Source organism: Nelumbo nucifera, chromosome 3 (assembly GCF_055504915.1).
Source record: "Nelumbo nucifera cultivar China Antique chromosome 3, China Antique-T2T, whole genome shotgun sequence".
Classification (NCBI taxonomy): domain Eukaryota; kingdom Viridiplantae; phylum Streptophyta; class Magnoliopsida; order Proteales; family Nelumbonaceae; genus Nelumbo; species Nelumbo nucifera.
In genome coordinates this window covers 46,597,724-46,618,235 of record NC_142651.1, presented here as the reverse complement: position 1 = coordinate 46,618,235, position 20,512 = coordinate 46,597,724, and the positions used below count along the sequence as shown (strand labels likewise).

General features: G+C 38.2%; 3 protein-coding genes across 6 annotated transcripts; 2 read left to right on the top strand and 1 right to left on the bottom strand.

Moving 5' to 3' along the window:
• Window positions 1-2,565: 2,565 nt before the first annotated feature.
• Window positions 2,566-4,432, bottom strand: LOC104611473 (uncharacterized). Of its 4 annotated transcripts, none has more exons than XM_010278542.3 (4): window positions 4,121-4,432; window positions 3,990-4,041; window positions 3,755-3,910; window positions 2,566-2,795 (listed from the first exon to the last, which is right to left on the bottom strand). In XM_010278542.3, coding segments are annotated over exons 1-4 (477 nt in total). In that variant the 5' UTR covers window positions 4,389-4,432; the 3' UTR covers window positions 2,566-2,794. The 4 variants fall into 4 exon arrangements, with proteins under 4 accessions (XP_010276844.1, XP_010276846.1, XP_010276842.1 ...); XM_010278544.3 differs by having other exon boundaries at window positions 2,581-2,795; window positions 3,997-4,041; XM_010278540.2 differs by lacking the exon at window positions 2,566-2,795 and having other exon boundaries at window positions 3,493-3,910.
• A 5,893-nt stretch (window positions 4,433-10,325) lies between these two features.
• On the top strand, window positions 10,326-15,543 carry LOC104611472 (envelope glycoprotein). Its single transcript, XM_010278539.3, has 2 exons — window positions 10,326-10,919; window positions 14,858-15,543. Exons 1-2 carry the CDS (start codon window positions 10,789-10,791, stop codon window positions 15,312-15,314), a joined length of 588 nt encoding a protein of 195 aa, XP_010276841.1. The 5' UTR covers window positions 10,326-10,788; the 3' UTR covers window positions 15,315-15,543.
• Window positions 15,544-17,647: 2,104 nt separating this feature from the next.
• Window positions 17,648-20,512, top strand: LOC104611471 (dolichol-phosphate mannose synthase subunit 2). The gene is made up of 3 exons (XM_010278537.3): window positions 17,648-17,913; window positions 20,039-20,152; window positions 20,224-20,512. Exons 2-3 carry the CDS (start codon window positions 20,063-20,065, stop codon window positions 20,374-20,376), a joined length of 243 nt encoding a protein of 80 aa, XP_010276839.1. The 5' UTR covers window positions 17,648-17,913; window positions 20,039-20,062; the 3' UTR covers window positions 20,377-20,512.

Below are 20,512 nucleotides of genomic sequence, written 5' to 3'. Positions count from 1 at the left end.
TCCATTGACCCAATGGCTTGGAGCAAGGGTTTCAACTTTCAGGCGGGTCATTATCGAATCAGATTCACTGTCTCAAGCATACAAGCGATTCGAACTTCGAAGTAAATAATGCCCAGGCTGGAGGGTCACTCGTACCCCCATACGCATCAGGGAAGCAAACCATTGTGCGGACAAATTAGCCAATCTGGGTGTAAAAGGTTTTGAGAGTATTCCAAATGAATTAATTACCCTGGGGCTACACGGTGGGGAAGGAGTTTCTGATTTCCACTGCAGAGTTGTAAACATTCTAAAGGTCAAAACCCCCCACTCTGCACACTAATGCCTGTCTGTGAATTGGTATTAATTCCGAGCTGACACCCACCCTAATTGTACTTTGAGCTTAAAAATTCTGACCCTGGGCTAAACGGTCATTCTCCCAACCATTTTAGGCTGCATTTAGCATTTCTTATTTTAAAGACATCTCCTTTTTGCTCTTAAAATGCTCTAATGAACACTGAGTTTTTAACTACAAAAAGAAGATAAATCTTTAAAATAAGGAATGCCAAATGCAGCCTTAATCTATCATTTCTCATTTTACCACTTATTGGAGCTATTCCTAAATTCTAATGGATAACTTCATTTAGCATTCACATTTTTGGCACATTCAAATATGTCTACAACATGTAGTTTGAGATAAGATCTTGTAATTGATATTTAATTTATGCCATTGAAGGAGCCAAATTCAATTCTGCCTCTGCCCTCTTTTCTTTTTATTTTCTTTTAGTTAAAACCTGAAAGATTCATTCTCCACCCAAGTTTGTTTGATTGTTTCCAGTTTTTCTGAAGTTAAAAATTAAAAAGAAAAGTAAACTAAGTCTTCAGGTCCATTGATATGATAACATAACATCAAATGCTTGGAAACGTTTTGAAAAATTGGTCTCCAATTTTCAAAACCTGAATTTTCTAGGTTTCCAAAGGAGAACTATTTTGACGGATCTTTTCCTTTGATTATTATCAAAACCTATTCTTAATCACTTCATTAACATTTCCTTACACTTGTACTGTTTTTTTTTTACATCCAATCAAAATTCAAAATATTGCATTGGTATGTATTGTACAATATGTATCGACTTTCAGGATCACCACACTTTATTAAAAGGATTTAGGGCTAGTTCGGTTTGTGGGAATAGGGGTCTTGAATTGAAATTGGAATTCCAACTGTTTGGTTGGGTGAAATCAAAATCTCATTCCTATTCTTGGTGGAATGGCATTCCCCATTTGAGGGAACTACCATTTCCTCTTTCTTGAGAATGACTTGAATGATAATCCATTCAAACTGATTCCAATTTCCATCTGAACCAAACAGATAGGAGGAATAGACCGTTCCGATTCTGATTCCAATTCAAACTGTGAACCAAATGGACCCTTAGACTTTTTAAAAGTAAGAATCATTAATGGCTGTGGTGCACACTATCCCCTGTTGTAAAAAAAAAAAAGTAAAAATAAGTTCCATGGTTTTGAACTCTTGATACGCAAAACCTGCATATTGAGGGTATTTGATATTAAAATATTGCACATATACACCATCAAATAACCACAAAGTAGTCCACATGTACCATTATTATTTTTTAGTGGCAAAATCAACCCTGATCAATCAATATATTATATTAATTATTTTTTATATAACAAAACTATTGTTAGCTTATTTCTCTACAGCATTTCATCCCCTACTTTTATTTTTATGTTCAAACATTTCACAACCTAGTAATGGTTCAAGTAGAATAGATGGATAAGCCTATTTTCTCAAAACAGCCTGGTCTGTTGCGGGAATTAGGATCTGATCTGCTTCTCACACTTACTTCACAGTCACATCCCACTGTGAATTAAGAACATCTCCCCATGAATATTAAATACAAGTATGGGATATAGTCCTGACGTGCCATCAAAACATCTCCCCATTATTCCACACGGTTTTTTGTTTGTCTTTTCAACTAAAGAATATCCATTGCAACTAAGAAAATTTTCTTATTGTTATAAATGTAATGTCCCAAGTTTATCATTTTTCTTATTTTTTCTACTACTACTACTACTACTACTACTACTAATAATAATAATAATAATCTTCTTCTTCTTCTTATTGTTATTGTTATTATTATTATAGATCAAATCAACTAAGTTGTTTCCTTTTTTCTAAATTTATTTTTTACATGAATGTACAATGTTTATAATTGTTAGTTGATTAATTTTTCCTTAAATTAATCAACTAATTTGGTAGATTATATGCTATTTTCATCAATTTACGAACTCTAATTTTTTCCTTAAACTTTGAGGCTTATGCCTCAACTACGCCTCTAGACTTTTAAAACCTTGGTTGATAGTTTAGCCACCTGAATCAATGGGTCGTTGACCAGATAAATAGTTTTAGGGTGAAACAGAACCGATTCCTGAATCAACTGATCTGACTGTCTGGTCCAATCTGATTTTCAAAACCATGCCTTTCCCTACATTTTCTTTCAAACCAAACACAGTTTTTTAGATAAATTCATTGTATTTTCCAATTCCAAACAATATTTCTCAGCTTTGAAAAATATAATTCCATCACTACTTTTGAAATCCAAATACAGGAGAAATCTCAGTTCTCGCAAACACTACAAAAACTGGACTACAGATGTGTCTTCTGCCCCCAAACATCACGGTGTTTGTTAAAGTGGCATCCACTGGAGTTTTGGCAGCACTTCCCTACCAAGGAAATAATGTAAACATCGACCTCCGTCTCTCAGACTCTCACCACCCCTCCAATCGAACTGGGGCTGACTCTAACAACACAACAAACAGGGCAGGGGTGTATTATGATATTATCCAACTTCAATGTCGCTTTAGAATCAGAAGATACAGAGTAAAAGAAAATTAAACACATGATGATGAAAAGCAACTCGATCGACTTCATTTGATTTCTAGGAAACACTGAAATGAACCTTATTTATACCAATAATTACCATAGTTTTTTTTTTTTTTCTGAAAGCAGTTGCAATAATATTCTTTTGAAACTTTTATGCTCTTTACTCATTAGTCTTTATTATTAAAATGCATTTTTCAAACAAAAAAATAAAAAGAAAATTGGCGAGACTGAGGAGCGATGCCCTGAAAGAGACTTCTGATTAAAACTGTTCATACACGGGTTATCATGACGGCGATTAACGGAACTAACCGTTACAAAACGATGTTCCACTCTGGTCATTCCCAACCGTTATAACGCCCGTTTAACGGCCAGAACCGCCGCTAAGTAAAAAATTAGCTTGTAACCTGCACCACCCACAGTAGGGTCGTCGTGGGCCCCGCGTATGCGCACGCGGCACGCACATCACATGTGATGTGTTTTACTGTTGCGAGGACGCACTTGGCGTGAGTTGAGTGATCGCCGAGTGACAGCCGATTCCCGACAAAGAAGCGTCCGTCACTCCATCTCACAGGCGGGGTCCAACCGGAAAACAAGAAACAGTAAGAAAGAGCGAGTTCACAGCTGCGCAGGTTACTAGATGCGCATGCGCCCTTAGAGGGTGCATGTTAATAATATGAGCAAACAGACACTGCCAGTAGTATATTCTTTCTTCTTTTACGTCGTAAGAAATGGAAACCGTAATGAGTTTTTTACACGTGCTAATCCCACGACGACATCGGAGTCGCGCGTGAGAAACGAGTCAATGGAGGAAGGGAATCGATTAACGGAAGAAGCAGAGCAGAGGTCAGAGCCAGAGAGTCGGGTTTGGAAAATAACCAGATAATGCGGGCTAAAAATCGGCGACTTTTCGATGAAGCCAATATCGCCGAGCGTCTCTTCCGACCTCCTGCAAGCTCCGATGGCTTCGTATCGCCAATACATCGCCTTTCTCTATCTCTAAATATCGCCCGAAATCGCCGGTCTCCGTCGAATCTGAACCACCATTAAACAGAAAATGAAAAATATCTAAAATAATTTTTATCTAAACAATAAACTCTTCAGTAGAACCTACATTATACCTGTCGGCTTCGAGAACCACCGGAAACCATTAAAATGAGCTAACTCTGCAAAGAAGAGTGGATTACATTAAGAGAAAGGGTGGTCAAAAGAGATAAAGAGATCATCGCCATTGATTAACTTTACCTTTTTGAGAAGGATCGTAAGAACAGAGGTAGAGAACGAGTATGCAGAATATAATGAGAATAGGTATTAGATGTATCGATCTCTCGGACCGGTAACTCATCGATCGGTGAAGCTTCTCTTCCTTGTTCTCATCTTCGTCTGCGACTCCACAGCGGTCGACACCGCAGCCTTCCTTTTTCCTCCGCTCCTCCCCATCGACCTTCTCTTCTTTTTCTCCTCCATGGCCGTGGAGCTTCGACCCAGGCGAGCCCAGAGACGACCTCTGCATATTTGGATTGAGAGAGAGAGAGAGAGAGAGAGAGAGAGAGGGGGGGGGGGGGGGAGGGGGGACGATGCTGCAACGAAGCGGAGCTTTTGGAAGACTGTTCGTTTTCCTTCCTTTTCTCAGTTTTAATATATATTTTTCTTTCCAAATATGCCCTTCATTGCCTCACCAGTTGACTTCAGCAGGGAGATAAAGCTGGAAGGAAAAGTTATTTCCACAGTTGGAAGATTATGGGTTTGATTAATTAATGTTAATTGTGAATTAATTATGCAATTGCTCTCGGGATTTGGAGAATATATTAAAGAATTGCGTAGCGTGCACTTCTTCATTTGAAATAAGATCGTAACCGTTGGATCATGGAGAGTTCATCGTGCCAATATAATTAACGGTTTGCAGTTTTGATAGCATGGAAGTAGCTTATAGCGTGAGTATAGTATCATCGTCCAAAGTAGGGCTCCGTGTAGAAAATACTTGAGAAGCGTACAATTTACGCTCTCTGGCAGCTGATTATTAGTGAGGGTGCGCTCATCTATGACTATGAGGTATTGACACGTGGCCTATGTATAGAGTTATGGGCAATCGATATAGTTGACTCTTGTACAGAGATCATGGCCCACATTGATCTGGTGATCAGAGTCAGAAACCAAAATCAAGAGGCCCAAGTATTTATAAACCATCCAATTTGTTGACCACTTTTTAGGTTTAATAGAATCCTTACAGTTTACAACCAACCATCCAATTGTTAGGTTCCAATCTTTTAAGTGGGGCCAGATATAGTGGATATCATCCGTCGGTCGTACAATAGGCACGTGGCAGTTTAGACAAGCATCACATGACTACTGTGATAGGGCATCTTCCTTGCAACAATGTTTCTATACAATATTCTTTTATATCGGTCGGGCTATCAGCTTTTCTTTTGATAAGATGGGCTATCAGCTAGTTCATGAAATTAAAGCCCGTTTTTGTTCATCATGGGCTTCTTATCAAGCCCAATGTTGCTAAAGCATGAGGTTCGGGTCCGCGGAATGACAGGGTTGTCTGGGCCTCTAGCTTTATGGCCAATGTAACTATGTAAGTATGTCGAATGTGCTTGGGAGACCAAATCAGCCCCCCACAACGTCCCACAGCTCGTCGGAACAGGGCGATGTTCTCAATAAACGGTGGAGATGTGCTGTGGGACGTTGTGGGGGGCTGATTTGAACTCTGTGCTTGAGCTCAAGCTAAACAGGCCTTGTGCAAGCAATTACAAATTTATCCTTACAAATCATAAAGTTTTGTTCGTTTAGGGTAATATACAAAACTTATGTTTTAAAAATTCATCCGGAGGCTGAACCATTTTTCCTCGGGGTCATGGGTCACTGATTTGATCATCCAGAATGGGTTAGACCATGCCACATTAGCAAATACATGTGTTTTTATTACTAAATAATATATAATTATATTCTACATATATAATTATAGAAATATATTAAAAATTATAATTAAAAACTAAGAAAAGGCTTTTTGACGAAAATAGTGGGGCAAGGCACCAAGATTTCTTGGACATATAGATCTTGAAAAGTTATCCAAAATAAATAAAAAAAAAACCTAATTAGACATGTGAGTGCAAAATTATGTGGCTTTCGACAGTTTGCACATACATAATATGCAATCACCGACCTTGTGACTAGGTTGAATATGTTAATGGTTTGACCACTCAATCCAATGAGTTTTGACTAACTGAACAGGTTTTAAATAAATCATGGGTTTTAACCATACCTGATGGTTGGGTGACAGTTCAGACAGTTTGTAAAAACACTTTACAAAACCATAGTGAAGCTGACTGCTTTAGTGGGTTGGGCAAATTTTCAAAGTAAATTTGAAGCCAGAAATTCGGTTGAGATTGAGTGACTGTGGTCTAACATGATGGACCGTTTATAGAAGCGGTTCTTCTGACTGAGCTGTTTATAGAGACTCCGGATCTCCTGTCCACCATAACTCTGCCCATGTCTACCCATAACACATTACCCTTGTGTATTGGGAACATCTCCCCATGTATAATATCATGTAAGAGGATGAGATATTCTCCATGTATGGCTGCAATGATATGTAAGTAGATGTGGGCGAAGTTATTATGAACATAAGATCCGGACTCATTTGTAGAAGTCAAATGCCAAGATTATGTAGGTGTTTGGCATCAAAGCATTTCACAAGCATTCTGCTTCACAAGTGGGCCTGGATTTACATGTGTTTCATTTCACTTGTTTCTTTGAAAAACACAAAACATGGGATGCTGGGGCATTTTAAAGTGATATGACTTAATATTATAATATATTTATAATGATAAATGTGTGACATGTTAGAAAAATATTCAGTCTTTTCAAATTTTAATGTGCCATGTTATCGGGGGCGATTTAGAATCACCAGGGATTTAAGAAATGTCAATCTGACAATTCAAGAAACCCTATCTTTCCCAAATTCTAAAGTTAATCATTATAAAAATGTTTTATGTTGTTAATGCTGGTTATACGGCCGTTAGCAAACCATGGCCGTTACTGATACATGGGAGGGGAGCTCGCATTCTGTAAACACACTCAGACGTCAGTGGTTGGATTAGAATAGACACCACTTATTAAACCCAAAAGTATCCATTATGTGCCTCATGGTACCTGTATCGACACCTCCACGTATTCGGCATTCCCCAATTAAAAGATCACATTGGTTAGAAAACATTTAAGTGCGAGAATATTCTCTGCACTCATTTCTATTATTTTTGAACGCATGCAGACTTTTAAGTTTATTATCATCTATGTGCTCGTCATCTCTCCCCTAATTCTATCTGGAAAAGAAGGGCCGGATGCTGCAGAAAGAGCCATCAGGATCGGAGCTACTGTCAGCCCTTGGGACAAAGTTAGATCCTTCATCAAACTAGTTTGGATGAATTTCAGGCCTACAGATTCAGATTCAGAGTGAGTTTTCTTTTCTATACTTGCGAGTCTTTTCTTGTAGTATTCATTGAAACTATGTTACAGGATGTAACTAGAACTCCATCTACTTCAAGGGAGACGAATACCTCCAAAGAGATAACTCTCAAAGAGAAATTACAACTTAAATAGACTCTTGACTAATAACTTACTCCTAAAAACATGTTATCCCTGTTATCCTTTATAATCCCCTATCCTAGTCAATGCAATCACAACTACCAACATTGACCCCACAAGACCCAAGGTGAGCAGATGGATATGCGACATTCCCTGCCCCTTGAAATTGACCTTGTCCTCAAGGTCAAAGTCACCAAACACGCATTCATCGCTTACTTCCCCACTGTTGTAATCCAATGCTGGATGAACCTCCTTTGTTGCAATCACTACTGTATCAGTCATTGGTAGTTGCTTCCATGCACCCATGCAGTGAGTACTTTGTAGGATCAGCCTTTGAAGATTTGACAGAAAAAAGCACTCCATGTTTGAGAATGCCTGTAAGAAATAGCAGATGCAGCAATCTGATATACGACAGTAGAACTTGTGTGATGACCATCTTTTGTAGGAGAAAAACCCCTTACTCCTGACAAGAGCCTACCCCTCTACAAAATGTTGGTAAATTTGCTTGTCTCCAACAGGTTCTATAAGAGGATCCACATAACCCAATGCCAAAAGAGTATAGGCATAGCTGTTTCAGCATTGTAATGGTGTATTCACTTTAGTTCTGAAACAAGCAATTGTCTCTTCAGCATCTCCACTAAGTAAATGAGGACCTGTCATATACAAATAAGCTCAGGAAAAATTTTACAAAAACACGTCTAGGTTTTTCTTGGCCATTTGACATATCACATATCCATTTACAAAAACACGTCTAGGTTTGCCCATGCAAACCTTTCTCCATATCCCTTCTCGACAGAGTAGCGGATTTGTTCTGCTCCAAATAGTTGTATGGACCAACACATGCACAAGTTCATTCAAGACTTTGGAGACCAAATGGCAATACAGGTGTTTCCCATATGTACGGATGTGAACATTTGGCTTTTTTGACAGTAATCTTTCAGATGGATCAAATCATTCACTAGGTTGGAAGGAAAACCAAAGAGGTTGTAGGACTGATACCTTGTCAACGCCAGCCTTTGTAAAAATTCTGTGACAGAGCATCTCTTTTCTCCAGAAGAGATTTCATTAGATGCTCCAACTCCACTGCTTGTTGCTTGTAAATCTGGGCAGCTTTGATAGTGCCAACAATTCCCTCATGGATGAAACTTCTATTGATGTTGTTGACAGGTTCTGGCAGTGCTATCTTTTCATCTATTCCATATGTAATTCTGGCCTTCACTGCTTCGTATGCAAACCCCACAAGCTTGACTTTTCTAACAGGCATTTCTTTAAAAGAATTAGGTCTTAGAGAAGAGTGGAACCTGAGATTCCAAACCGATTGTTGGGATGTAGAAGCTCTACAACGTTTGAACGAATATGACTGAATCCCGTTTTTATCGACCACCAACACTTCCCCCAGACAGTTCAAACACTTCAAATGCTCGTTCCTCCTTTTGCTTTGGTGAATCCATGGCAGCCTCCAACCATCCAACGTCCTCAATGTCCGGTGGAAACCCATCTTTGAATCGCAAAACCAACACGTCCTCATTCCCTTCAAAACCCCAGTTCTTACTCTTCAGGTCAAGTGAGAGAAGAAATGGGGAAGAAGCATTGGCGTATTCAGGAACAGCAGCGTTGAACTCCTGTTTGTTGGGCTTTCCGCCTTCGGAATCATTGGTGTCGATTAGTTCTACCACCTCATCATGGATTTTGAAGGTGGCTTGCTCCTCCAATAGTTCTTGCTTCTGCTTTTCTACCGTCTTGGCCGTTTGGTCTTCAACGTCATTGTCGTCACCCCCACCGTTCAAATGATGGATGGCAGCATGAACATCAGAGTGATTGGACTTACAGGGCTTCTAGTTGATCAAGACGACTAGAGAGAGACTCGAACATCTGCATTATTCTCTCCCTAAACTTCTCTTGCTTCGTCACCAACAATCGAACCGGTCATGGAATACCTTCAAAGAGATAACTCTCAATTAACAACATAATGATTTAATTAAGAGGGAAATTACAACTTAAATAGACTCTTAAATAAATAACTAACTCCTAAAAACTTATTATCCCTTATAATCCACTATCCTAATCAATGCAATCACTCTCTACCTAACTACCAACATTGACCCCACAGGACCCAATGTGAGCACAATACATGAATTTAGACTCTAACCGATTCAATTAGATACTTGTGCCCTAAAAATTCTCAACGAACAACCTTTTTATTCTCCGTCTTATTCCTAAATAGGTGTCTCGTTATTTTGCCGTTCACTCTCTCTCTCTAGTAATTAATTTTGCTCTTCTACAGTAGAATTTGATGTTTCGATGAACTAGCTCGGTTTCATTGGTATTTTATTAGGAGAAGCATGAAACCTCACTGGCTCACCGCAATGCTGCCAAGAGTTTCGAAACATCTAACTGCCCAACACACCGCTAAAGTCGCCGGAGAAGCACTGCAGAAGACTACCGGCAAATTGAAAAGAACGGTATCTGGCTCGGGTGAACAAATAGACCAAGACCTGTATGATCGCTATGCCAATCTTGTATCTGTATTTCTTCTTTTTGGAGATTTGCTTCTCTTTTTAAGAAGAAGAAGAATACGATGGCTGACCAGTGGATTTTTTGTCGCCGCCGATGGATTTTACATCATGGATGCCGGTGTGCAGTGAGGTCGCCGGTGAGAGTTTCTGAATTTAGGCTCGGCGGAGGAGAGGAGAAAAGAGTGTATGGGAGGGAGTTCGAAAATCCCAAAAGATTGAAACTTGAAAGAATTGGGTTCGGTCCTTTTGCGTCCGGTTAAACCGGATTTATTGTGCTAACGTGCGAAGTTCCGTTAATACCTCTCCGGATTTATTGTGCTAACATCTATTTATTGTGCTATCCACCGACGGGCTCGTTTCTGGTCTGTGGGCCTACGGGCTACGGATTCACAGAATGCGAGCTCGATCTATTAATACCTCTCCGAGTTAACATCTGCCTCCTACAGAACGCGCCCCAAAAACGCTCTACATGTACATCTCTCTGTATATCTTAACGTGCATTGGGATTTGGGAGATGTTACCAATATACGGTTGGGATGTGTGTGGAACGTATTTGGGGCGCATGTGGGGGGCAGATGTGACTTCCATTTACCTCTCCAAGAACACGTGGGGAGAGAGAGAGACTTTGAAAAAATGCATTGAGACGAGACTACCAGCGGCTACAGCCCCCAGATTGAAAGACTTGCGCAAAAAGAAAACTTGAATCGAATACAAAGAGGATAAACGAACAGTTAGGAAACAAGATAAACTTGGATCAGATTTTAGAAAGAGCAAGCGAGTGAGATAGCGACTAGCGAGGCCAGAGAGATGGTGCTGTGGGAGATCACATTGGCAACCGCCTACTTTTTGGGGATGAAACGCACTTACAAGCTGGTTCTGAGGCTTCAACGTCGTCTCATCAGCCCTAATCATCCTAGGCTCCGGCAGTTCGTTTACAGGTAGTTCTATCTTTGTCCTTCTGAATTTTCTATCTTTTCTTGTTCCGAATCTCTTCTCGGGGGGATTCTAATGTTTATTCAGCGTTTCTTTATTGGTTGATCACAAATAAACCGGTTTCTGATGGCGGTTGTGGATTATCTCATAGGAGGGAGTAAGGTTTAGCTATTTAGTATTTGAAATTTAGGTTTTTCTTTTTTTTGTTTCTCATACGAAATTGGTAGTCGACGTGGCATAGATTGAGGAAGATCTGAGCTTTCTTTAATTTTTTCCTTGTTTACTGCAAAATACGGTTTTAAGATTGGAAGTAGAATAGGTTCATCGGTACGTATGCACATTCTTATCTCCAGTTCGCAGTACCAATTGTCAAATTTGGGTCTACTGATTCTTTCTCATTAAATGCTTTAGGTTAGTAAGTTAAAGGTTATAGTGCTCACCTGAAATATCATCATCATCGTCCATGCCTTATCCCAAGTTCCCAACTATATGGGGTCGGCTACTCACCTGAAATATCTTAACTCCAATAACAGACCAACTATTATATTACCATGGCACAAATGATAACCTTTTCTGTCATATCCGGAGGCTCTAGAAGAGTATATTATTAACCTTCATATTTCGTGATTGGGGAATGCTACAAGAAGCCTGCTTGGCTTCCATTAAGGGTCGAGTGTCTTTACTTCTACCTTTTTTTTTTCTTGTAGAAAACCAACTTCAACTAAGGTTGCTGATACCTTCCTTGATCAGTTGAAGTACCAATAGTAAGCAGGGAGGCTGAAGTGGATGAAGGTTCCAAAAGATTAAAACAGGCATTAGAGTGGGAAGATGGGGATTACTTAATTCAAATGGGGAGAAGGAGATGTGGGCGGGCATGAGGCAGGGGTCATCTTTTTTGGTGGAGAGAGAGGAGGGGCAAAGTAATCATTCTACTCGGTTAGGGATTTTGGGTTTTCCATTCACTTTGGGAAGCAAAGGAGTTATTATAGGCTAGATGAGTGGGAAGTTGCTTGGTATTTTGGTTTTTGTATGTGCTTTGGTTAGCTTGATGTACCAGAGGTGAAGGGGGTGCTTTATTCCAAGTACGTGTTTGGTTCCATTTACACGTTTGTACTTTATTTGCTGGTAAGACCGAAAAAGGTAATAATTACAACCGTTTATGACAATTAGGTGCCACTAAGCACCACTAGGCTCCGCATCAGCGTAACAGTGAAAAACGCCTGACCGTTTGTGGGAGCTTTAAAAAATAACTTCCACAAACGGTTGGCGTGCACAAAAACCGAAGTCCACAAGCGGTTGGCGTGAAAAACGGAAGAGCAAGAGAGAGTTGGCCCTTTTGTTTTGTCATGGGTATTTCTAGGATCAAGGAATGTGCCTTTGTATTAGAGTGAGGTGTTCTCGTGGGTTAGTTGTGCATATTGTTCTTTTTATATAGCAAGGGGTGTCATATCTTTTTCTTTTTTGTAGCTATTGTCCTCCCCTTTCTCTCTTCTTCTTTCTTTTGGTCATGTTTCTTTCTTCTTCCTTTTTCTTTGACCCTCTTTTTTCCTGTTTATAGCTTTTATATCATATGATCTTTATACAATTACAGAGTTACTTTTATCTATCCAAAGAAAACTAGTGAAAGCCCTACTAAGTCTTAGGAAAGCTTGGAAGAAGTCCATTCGATCTTCATATAGTGCTCTGCAACAGATAAAAATGAGTTTATTGTCTGATATTTTGTTTTTATTCCTTTCCTTGATCACATGAGTGGAAGTGGTAGGTATAAACAAGGTTAAAAGTATCAATACACCCCAATAGTGGAAGTGGTAGGTATAAACAAGGTTCAAAGTATCAATACACCCCAATACAGTGCAAGGGGTGTATCAGTACTTTGAACCTTGCACCCTCCCCTTATTTTAGTTTTTTTTTTTCAGAAATAGGTCAGGGGGGTAGGTCTTAGTCCTGTCTACCCCCCTGAAATAGGTCAAGTCCCCAAAACTCCCTTATTTAGCATTTCGGTGACCCACCAATATGATACATATTGGCTGATACGGACTGACACATGACAAAATTTTGAACCTTGGGTATAAATCTCTAGATGTTACACTTCATGCCAGGCAATTGGAGAAATTCCTTCACAGTAGCAGCCATCTTGTCTCAATTAAAGGGTTTGCTAAATTGTTGAACCAATTATCAGATAATGTGGTTATGACAGAAGTCTCTGGTTGTCCCCAATATAACATGTAAAGAATACTTGACTCTAAGGAGGCCTAAATGCCTAATGCGTAATGCTGTGTCTATCTTACAAGTATATCATTTTTGTACTTGGCTTCTTTGAGTACAATAGGCATATCAATCATTGCACAAAGACTAGTCCTCTAGCTTGAATCAACAAGCCAACAACAGTAGCAACCTTGTTCTCCCAGTTGATTCTTTGGATGAAAAATGAACTCTTGTGAGTATAAACCTCATTTAGCATGATTCATGCAAAGCATCTTCTAATGGTGGAAATATTTAAGGGTCTCAAGTGTCGAGGGTAATAACTCCTAATATATTGCCAGTGTTTAGACTTTGGATCATGAAATAAAACTTACGGATGTCAGAAAACTATATTTTTTAACATATTTGAACTTTTCATTGAAACAGGAAACCACCTAGCTTAGGACTGCATCAGCTATTATATGAAACATCAGAAAGAACTTCATTATCGAGGTTGAGGAAATGAGGAGTCATAGAGTGGGTATAGGATCCAACAGATACTTATTTGGAATTAGGGAGATGAAGGGAGCCTTATGCCCTTTTTTTTATAATACTCATTCTCTAATTAGTGATGCCTCTAAAGTATCTGATCATGAAGTCTGTTTCCAAATGTGTATTGGTTAATCCAATGGCATTCATTAACGATAATACAGAGAACTAGAACGGTAGCTGCACGGAATATGATTGGAGGGACCTAAATAAACTGAGTTTAGGCAGCTGTTCACTTGGCCCAACTTCGGATCCAACCATGTTAGCCACCAAGACATAAACTAATCCTAACCTTCGAAAATTTACCCCTTAAGCTATCACATAGAATGATAAACTATTTTTGTTTCTCTCTCATTAATTTGTGGTCTGTACTGAGTGGATGTGTGCATGCTGGTCTACCAACCTATGTCAACAAGATATGATATTCACATATCCCCCTCTCTCTACCCTCAATTTCCTTCAATACCCCCCTACCAGCTCACCCTCATAACAAGGAGAAATACCATGAACGGCATATACTTTATCCATTCTTTCCATGTTTTTGGCCACTGGATTGCTCTTAGAGCTGAATTTGCTGCACTGAAGGTGACCCAACACGGGGAACAAGGGATTGAGGTTTATAATGAGGACATGCGCCATGTGGTGTGGTAAATTATGTGGATCTTGTTGAATGTTGTGGAAGCACATAAATCCAGTGCTTGTTGTGGATTATTTAGATGAGAGTATACTGTTTTATACAATGGTAACTTGATTAAGTCTGAATACTTCCTTAGCTTCTGCTTCTGAAATGATTATTGCTTATGAAGTATCTCTAAATGATAATTCTGTGGACACAATATGAATATTTCTGCTGTGTGAATACATAGCATATGAAAGGCCTGCTGGGTGTACTTCTGATTTCTTGCTCATTTCCCATTATCAGTGTTATTAGTAATAATGTTTAATTATTATGACCTTAGACAGACGTGCATTTGAGATCAAGGAACCTTGCTTGTATGCCAAATGATGTGCAACCAGGATTCCCTTGATGAAGAACATGAATCTCAGGCATGTGCTATAACAGGTCTATATTTGATAGAATGCTTGCATGGAAATCTGGAGTTCATCATGTTGGTTGTATTGGAATTGTGATTAATGATTTTGCCGGGATTCTAGTTTGTTTTATTTTATAACCCTAATAACTGTTTTCCCCTGTTTTCCCCCTTTTTTGCAGGCGTACACGTACTGTTTTTGACATAGCAGTCAAGGTTCACAGGAACATACAAGAGAGAGACATAGAAGTTGGTAGGAATCTTGGGAACTGGATCCTTAGGTGGCTTGACAGGAACAAACCCTCTGCTAATATCCGTGGTGGTCCGCCTGGACTGCCTGCTGGTGGCAACTTCGCCAAGCAAATGACAAGCATCCCTATCAGGGAAACTTACGGATCCAGAGGAGGGGGTCGACATGGGCAAATTAATGGACGTGTATTTGCCTCATCGATGAACTTAAGGCGAAAATCCTTCCCAACCTTGGGAACAATTATGCTTCCAGTAAAACCAGCTGCCACCAATGTCCAGTATAGGCACTTGTGCATCAATGGGCCTGAGATGCAGAGAATGAGATGTGGAAGAGGCAGATTTGAAGGAGTGATTCGAAAGGACATAATGCAGTGGATGCAGCAAAGTTGATGAAAGAACCTGGCATTATTCACTAGAAGTTTCCACATGCTTTGTATATTCTTCCTGCCTTTTCCTGTTGTTTTAGATTAAATTTGATTTTAATGAAATTCTGTGATCTCGAGGAAACGTTTTACTGTAAGAGTACATTTTGCTAAACTGCCTGATTGATGGGTCATCTCTTAAAGTTGGAACACTGGACAGTTTCTGTTATAACAACAATGATGGACGGATTGCTATAGATTTTGCAGTGTTAACGTTTAAATGAGATGTTTCTCGTTTCTCTGTTTCCATGGAACAGAAAATAGTGTTTTTCTGATCCCCAGGAAGAAGGAATTTTAGAATGTGGCACAACCACGAGAGCTCTGAAACTTGGTAATAATCCAATGTCAAGAACTCAATGAGTGGTTCTAGGCAGTGTTATAAAATATAAATACCCAGATATGGTCATCAAATGGTTCTTGATTTATACAGGTTCAGTGATAGTTAAACTAGTAGAGTAGTAGACTGAACCCCACTGAGCTTCGCCCTTTTTTACACTTGATCGGTGTCTTCAAGTGGTGGAAGGATTTTCCTGCCAACGAAATTGTTAAACCAGTGAAGTTATCAAAAGCGCTTGGAATTTGGAATTTGGAATTTTGGATATCCATATTTTTTGAAAGCTGGGATTTGGATAACTTGCTTAGCAGATTGATTAATTTCCGTAGATATAACTAATTTGATTTATTAGCCCTGATTTACCAAAAGAAAAAACCAACTTCACTAATTTGGCTAAGATTACCTTTATTTATTTGGTTTGTTCAAAAGGAGTTTCAAAAAAAAATTAAAAAATGTTTGTTGAGGAACTCTGCAATTGTTCCCAAATGGTATGAATTATCTGTATGCAATTTTGGAACTCTTTTGCTCTTTGGCTTCTCTCACAGTTGTTGTAAAGGGTTACCTTCCTTGTCACGTGGATAAATTATATGGCCAATCCCTACTGACATTGGCCATGCGGGATTTGGATTTGTTCCTCACATCGAGAATATTTCTGTGATTGAATGCTTTTAAGGTTAAATGAGGATGGTTATATGAGGGTCAAATCCGATTCCGGCCATGTGTTCGGACACCCCAGTCTATATGTCATTACTTTGGGCCTCTACCTAGCTGATCATAATATATCAATAGCGGATTTAAGGTTTAAGGCTTATTTTTATAGGTGGTATTCAGAAGTGTGTAAATATCGTGGATGGGACCATTTTGCTCTTATTTACGATAAGATATGGTGTTCTACTATATATGGATGGTCCTCGTCCACAAAATAGCGTAGATAGGGACGAGCCACACTTTAATTTATTGTCCATAGTATTTTCTCCTAGATGATCTACACCATGGTGTAGACAATTTGTGGGAATGTTTCAGTATTACACACCTTTGTTATATTGGTCTAATTACTCTCATTTTATTTAATCTTTTAATAATTTTTAAATTTTTAATATTTTATCAATAAAATAATAATTTTTAATGTTAATTCTATCACAAGTTTGGTAGTTGTCCTTCTCAACTCTTTTTTATTATTTAAATATTAAATTTTTAAGATTTTTATCAATAAAATAATATTTAAAATATTAAGTTTTATTTTTTTAATATTTAAAATAATATTTTTTTAATTATTTAAAAAATGCAATTATTGTCTACATATTGATGCCTCTTTTTAAATTTATTTACCATATAAAATGCAAAAATTAGATATTTATGATCGACTGTATAAATCTCCCATAAAATATATATGAGATAGATGGAATCAAAAGACACACCTACCAATTTCTTATCCACACTACATAACACCCCCATAATTAAAGTACCTGTATGGTTTAGAAAATAGGTTAACAATGGACAAATTTACCCCTTATCATAAGCTTATGTTAGAATTTGGTAACATATGACCCCACCTCACATGTATATTTTTATGGGTAAATTGCTGAAACCTCCCCTGAAGTTTTTTACTATTGTTGAAACTTCCCCTAGAATTTAGTAATTGCAATGACCTCCCCTAAACTCTTTGATATAGTTTCAAGTAGACCTCCTTTGGTATAATCTTCTAAAGAAGGCATGTAAATGTCCAAAATACCTATGAAGTTACTATTGAGATTAGTTTCTATAGAAAAAACAATACAAACTTTATGAATAACTAAAACAAAGAGAATTTAAAATTGCAATTTTACCTTTGAGTGATTGATATGAAAGGCAAATTTGAAAAATAAATCAATTTTAGAAAAAAAAGAGATTGGAAGGGTTTGGGGTAGTGATTTATATGAATAGAAAATTTGGAAAATAAACATTTTTGTCAATGTAACTATATGGGTATTTTAGACATTTTCATACATCTTTTTAAAAGATTCTATCGAATGGGGTCTAATTGCAACTATGCAGAAAGTTAAAAGGAGGTTTCAAAAATAACCTGAAACTTCAGGGGAGGTTTCAACAATTTACCCCGTATTTCTTTTATTTGCAGTTTTGCTCATCCGAAATGCCCATGACTTCCTTCTCTTCCCCCGCTCCACTGCTAAACTGCTGACTTCCATTCTGTTCCTCGTCAAGGCCGAAGCTTTGTTGCATCCGTACTTCTAAGGTCAGCAAAACAGCACCCTGCAATTCTTGTTTGCCTTGTACTTGAATTCTTGCTTTATTTGGTTCCTATATTTCAATGATTCAATCGAAGATCTCGTCAGATATCAGTTTTCAAAAACCCTAGAAACTATCAAGGGATTGATTTATTCTTCATCATTTTTTGTTATGATCCATTTGTCCGATGTTGGTAGTATGAGATGCTAATGTGAGGTATCCCACATCGGTAGAATGGGATGCTGTCGTGGGGTATATATGTGCTTGAGTTCCGTCCCTCTAACAGACCCTACACTATGCCTCGTAGTTGAACTTTGCTTTGATTATATCAGTTTTGTTGAACTTTCTTTCAGCTCTCGTCTTCAACTGCTCTTCTTTCTGCATTATATTTGGCTAGCTCCTAATTCAAGCCATTTGTATCTTCGTATCTATTATAATTGACAGATTTGTTAACGTTGTTAAAAGAGTACAAGAACAGTCTTACATCCCCAAGAGGTAGTTTGCCTTGGGCTACTAACTTCCTGAAAATTAACAACAAGAAGAACCTGATCTGTTTCATTACTTGATTCCAATACACACTCTCCCTTGTGGTCCTTTGTTTTGCCAACTGATCTGCTAGCCTATTTTCTGATCGTGGTTTGACAGAGCTATATTCTTTATTGGATATGGTTCTAGAAAGGCAGGCAGGATTGAAATGGGAACAGAATTCATAAATTTGGGAAGCTTCCCTTGAAACTTAAAATGGTTTTGTATCATATTTGGTCCATAAGCTGATTCAACCATAACAAATTCTTACACATCAATGAGTATTTGAACATTACGTCTTACTTTAGTCTTTAGGTTGCTGCCCTTCTGTGGAACCTACTCGCCTATAATATGCTATAGTTGATAGCTAAAATGGTCATGAGTGACTCTAATAGGTTAAAAATTAGCTATTAAATAAAACTAACCATTACTAGGAAAAATATGAATGACACGGGAAGAAGCAACAGGTTGTTGACCTTATATTGGTCTCTGGAATCAAAGGTAATGATCAAAGATCACTTATAGACAATTGGATTGCATTATTAAGCACCAACCAAGCTATATCACTGTAAAAATTTGAGTTGCTCTTCTTTCATATTATCTTGGTTCATTTTTTATAGAGTCATAGAACCATCAGTATTTGGATTAGTGCCTTTATTGAACCTACCAAAGAGGGGGGTTCCATGAGGAGATTGACTGAACAGACTAAGTTGTCTTGTCTTCTTTTTCAATTTCTTGTTTTTACACTTTGTGGAGTAATAAGAACTTGTCCAATATGGCAAAACATCCTTTTCATGTTCCTGAACTTTGATACTTAACAATTGTAGGGCAAAGCATAACATTAGCAATCTATTCACAGTCTGATCAAAATAATTCCATTTGACTGGGAAGAGGTACTTTGTGTTCTTTTCAGAAGGTTTCAGTCAAAGTTCAATATGCTGATTTAAGAAAAATTTCAAGCCGCACAACTTGCACACTAAGAATCTAAATTGCACTTATTTCCCAGGTTTACACTGAGAAGCCACATTGCTGAATCACCTACTATGGCCTTGCTAAAATTGGTAATATGCAAAAACAGGACCATTACCAAATACGAGTTATCTAGGATCGTGAATGTGCACAACACAAACTTAAATGTGATTGGCTGATGGGAAGCATGGTATGGAAATGTTGGAAGAGAGGGATGAGAGAAGCAGAAGTTGGATTTGTGGAAGAGAGAGGGGAGAGAGATGGAGATGGCACAAGTTCTACCCAGAGGAGAGTGTGGGCTATTTTAAACCTCGACCTGCATTGACCACCTTGCAGTTTTTGTGATGTCATATACCTAGGGGAAATAAGCCATGTTCCAGGCTGTTGCTGATTTTTATGGAAAATCTTTTTAGGATGAACTCCTTTCCTGCCTTATCTTAATGGGATCATGAATCATACTGTCATCAAAGATTTACAAACAAATAAACAAAATAAACAAAAAGAGAAACAAGGTCCAATCTGGCATACAATGCATTTGTACCCTTTCTTATTTTTGAAGAGCTGATATCTCTGTGACAATTTTTCAATTTTATGAGTACATTTTATGAGGTTACTGGTTTGCATAATTTTGTCTGTAGGTGAAGTATGCTGTAAGTATCACCATGGAATTGGCAGACAGGGCAGTAGGGTTTCTGTTATCCTTGATTAGCTTGTCTATGTTCACTTATTATACATTTTGGGTCATCATCCTGGTTAGTTTCTCACTTACCATCTTTTTGCATTACAATCCTATATGTTGATTTCCTTTCTACTGTTTTTGCAGCCATTTGTGGACAGTGATCACTTTATCCACAAGTATTTTCTCCCTCAAGAATTTGCTATCCTTGTACCTGTATTTGCTGGTGTGGCACTTTTATGCTTCTTATGTTTCTCTATTGGATTTGTGATGCTTAAGTCAAAAAAGAAAAAAGCTTGAGGGATATTTGCATTTCTTGAGTATTTCAATCTTAATGTTAGTCTTGTAATGGGTGATGCTTGTTGTTCCATTAATTGGATATGACTGTAAAGTTGCAGTAGCAAGACAAAAATTGAGAATGAGTTTTCACTTTGTA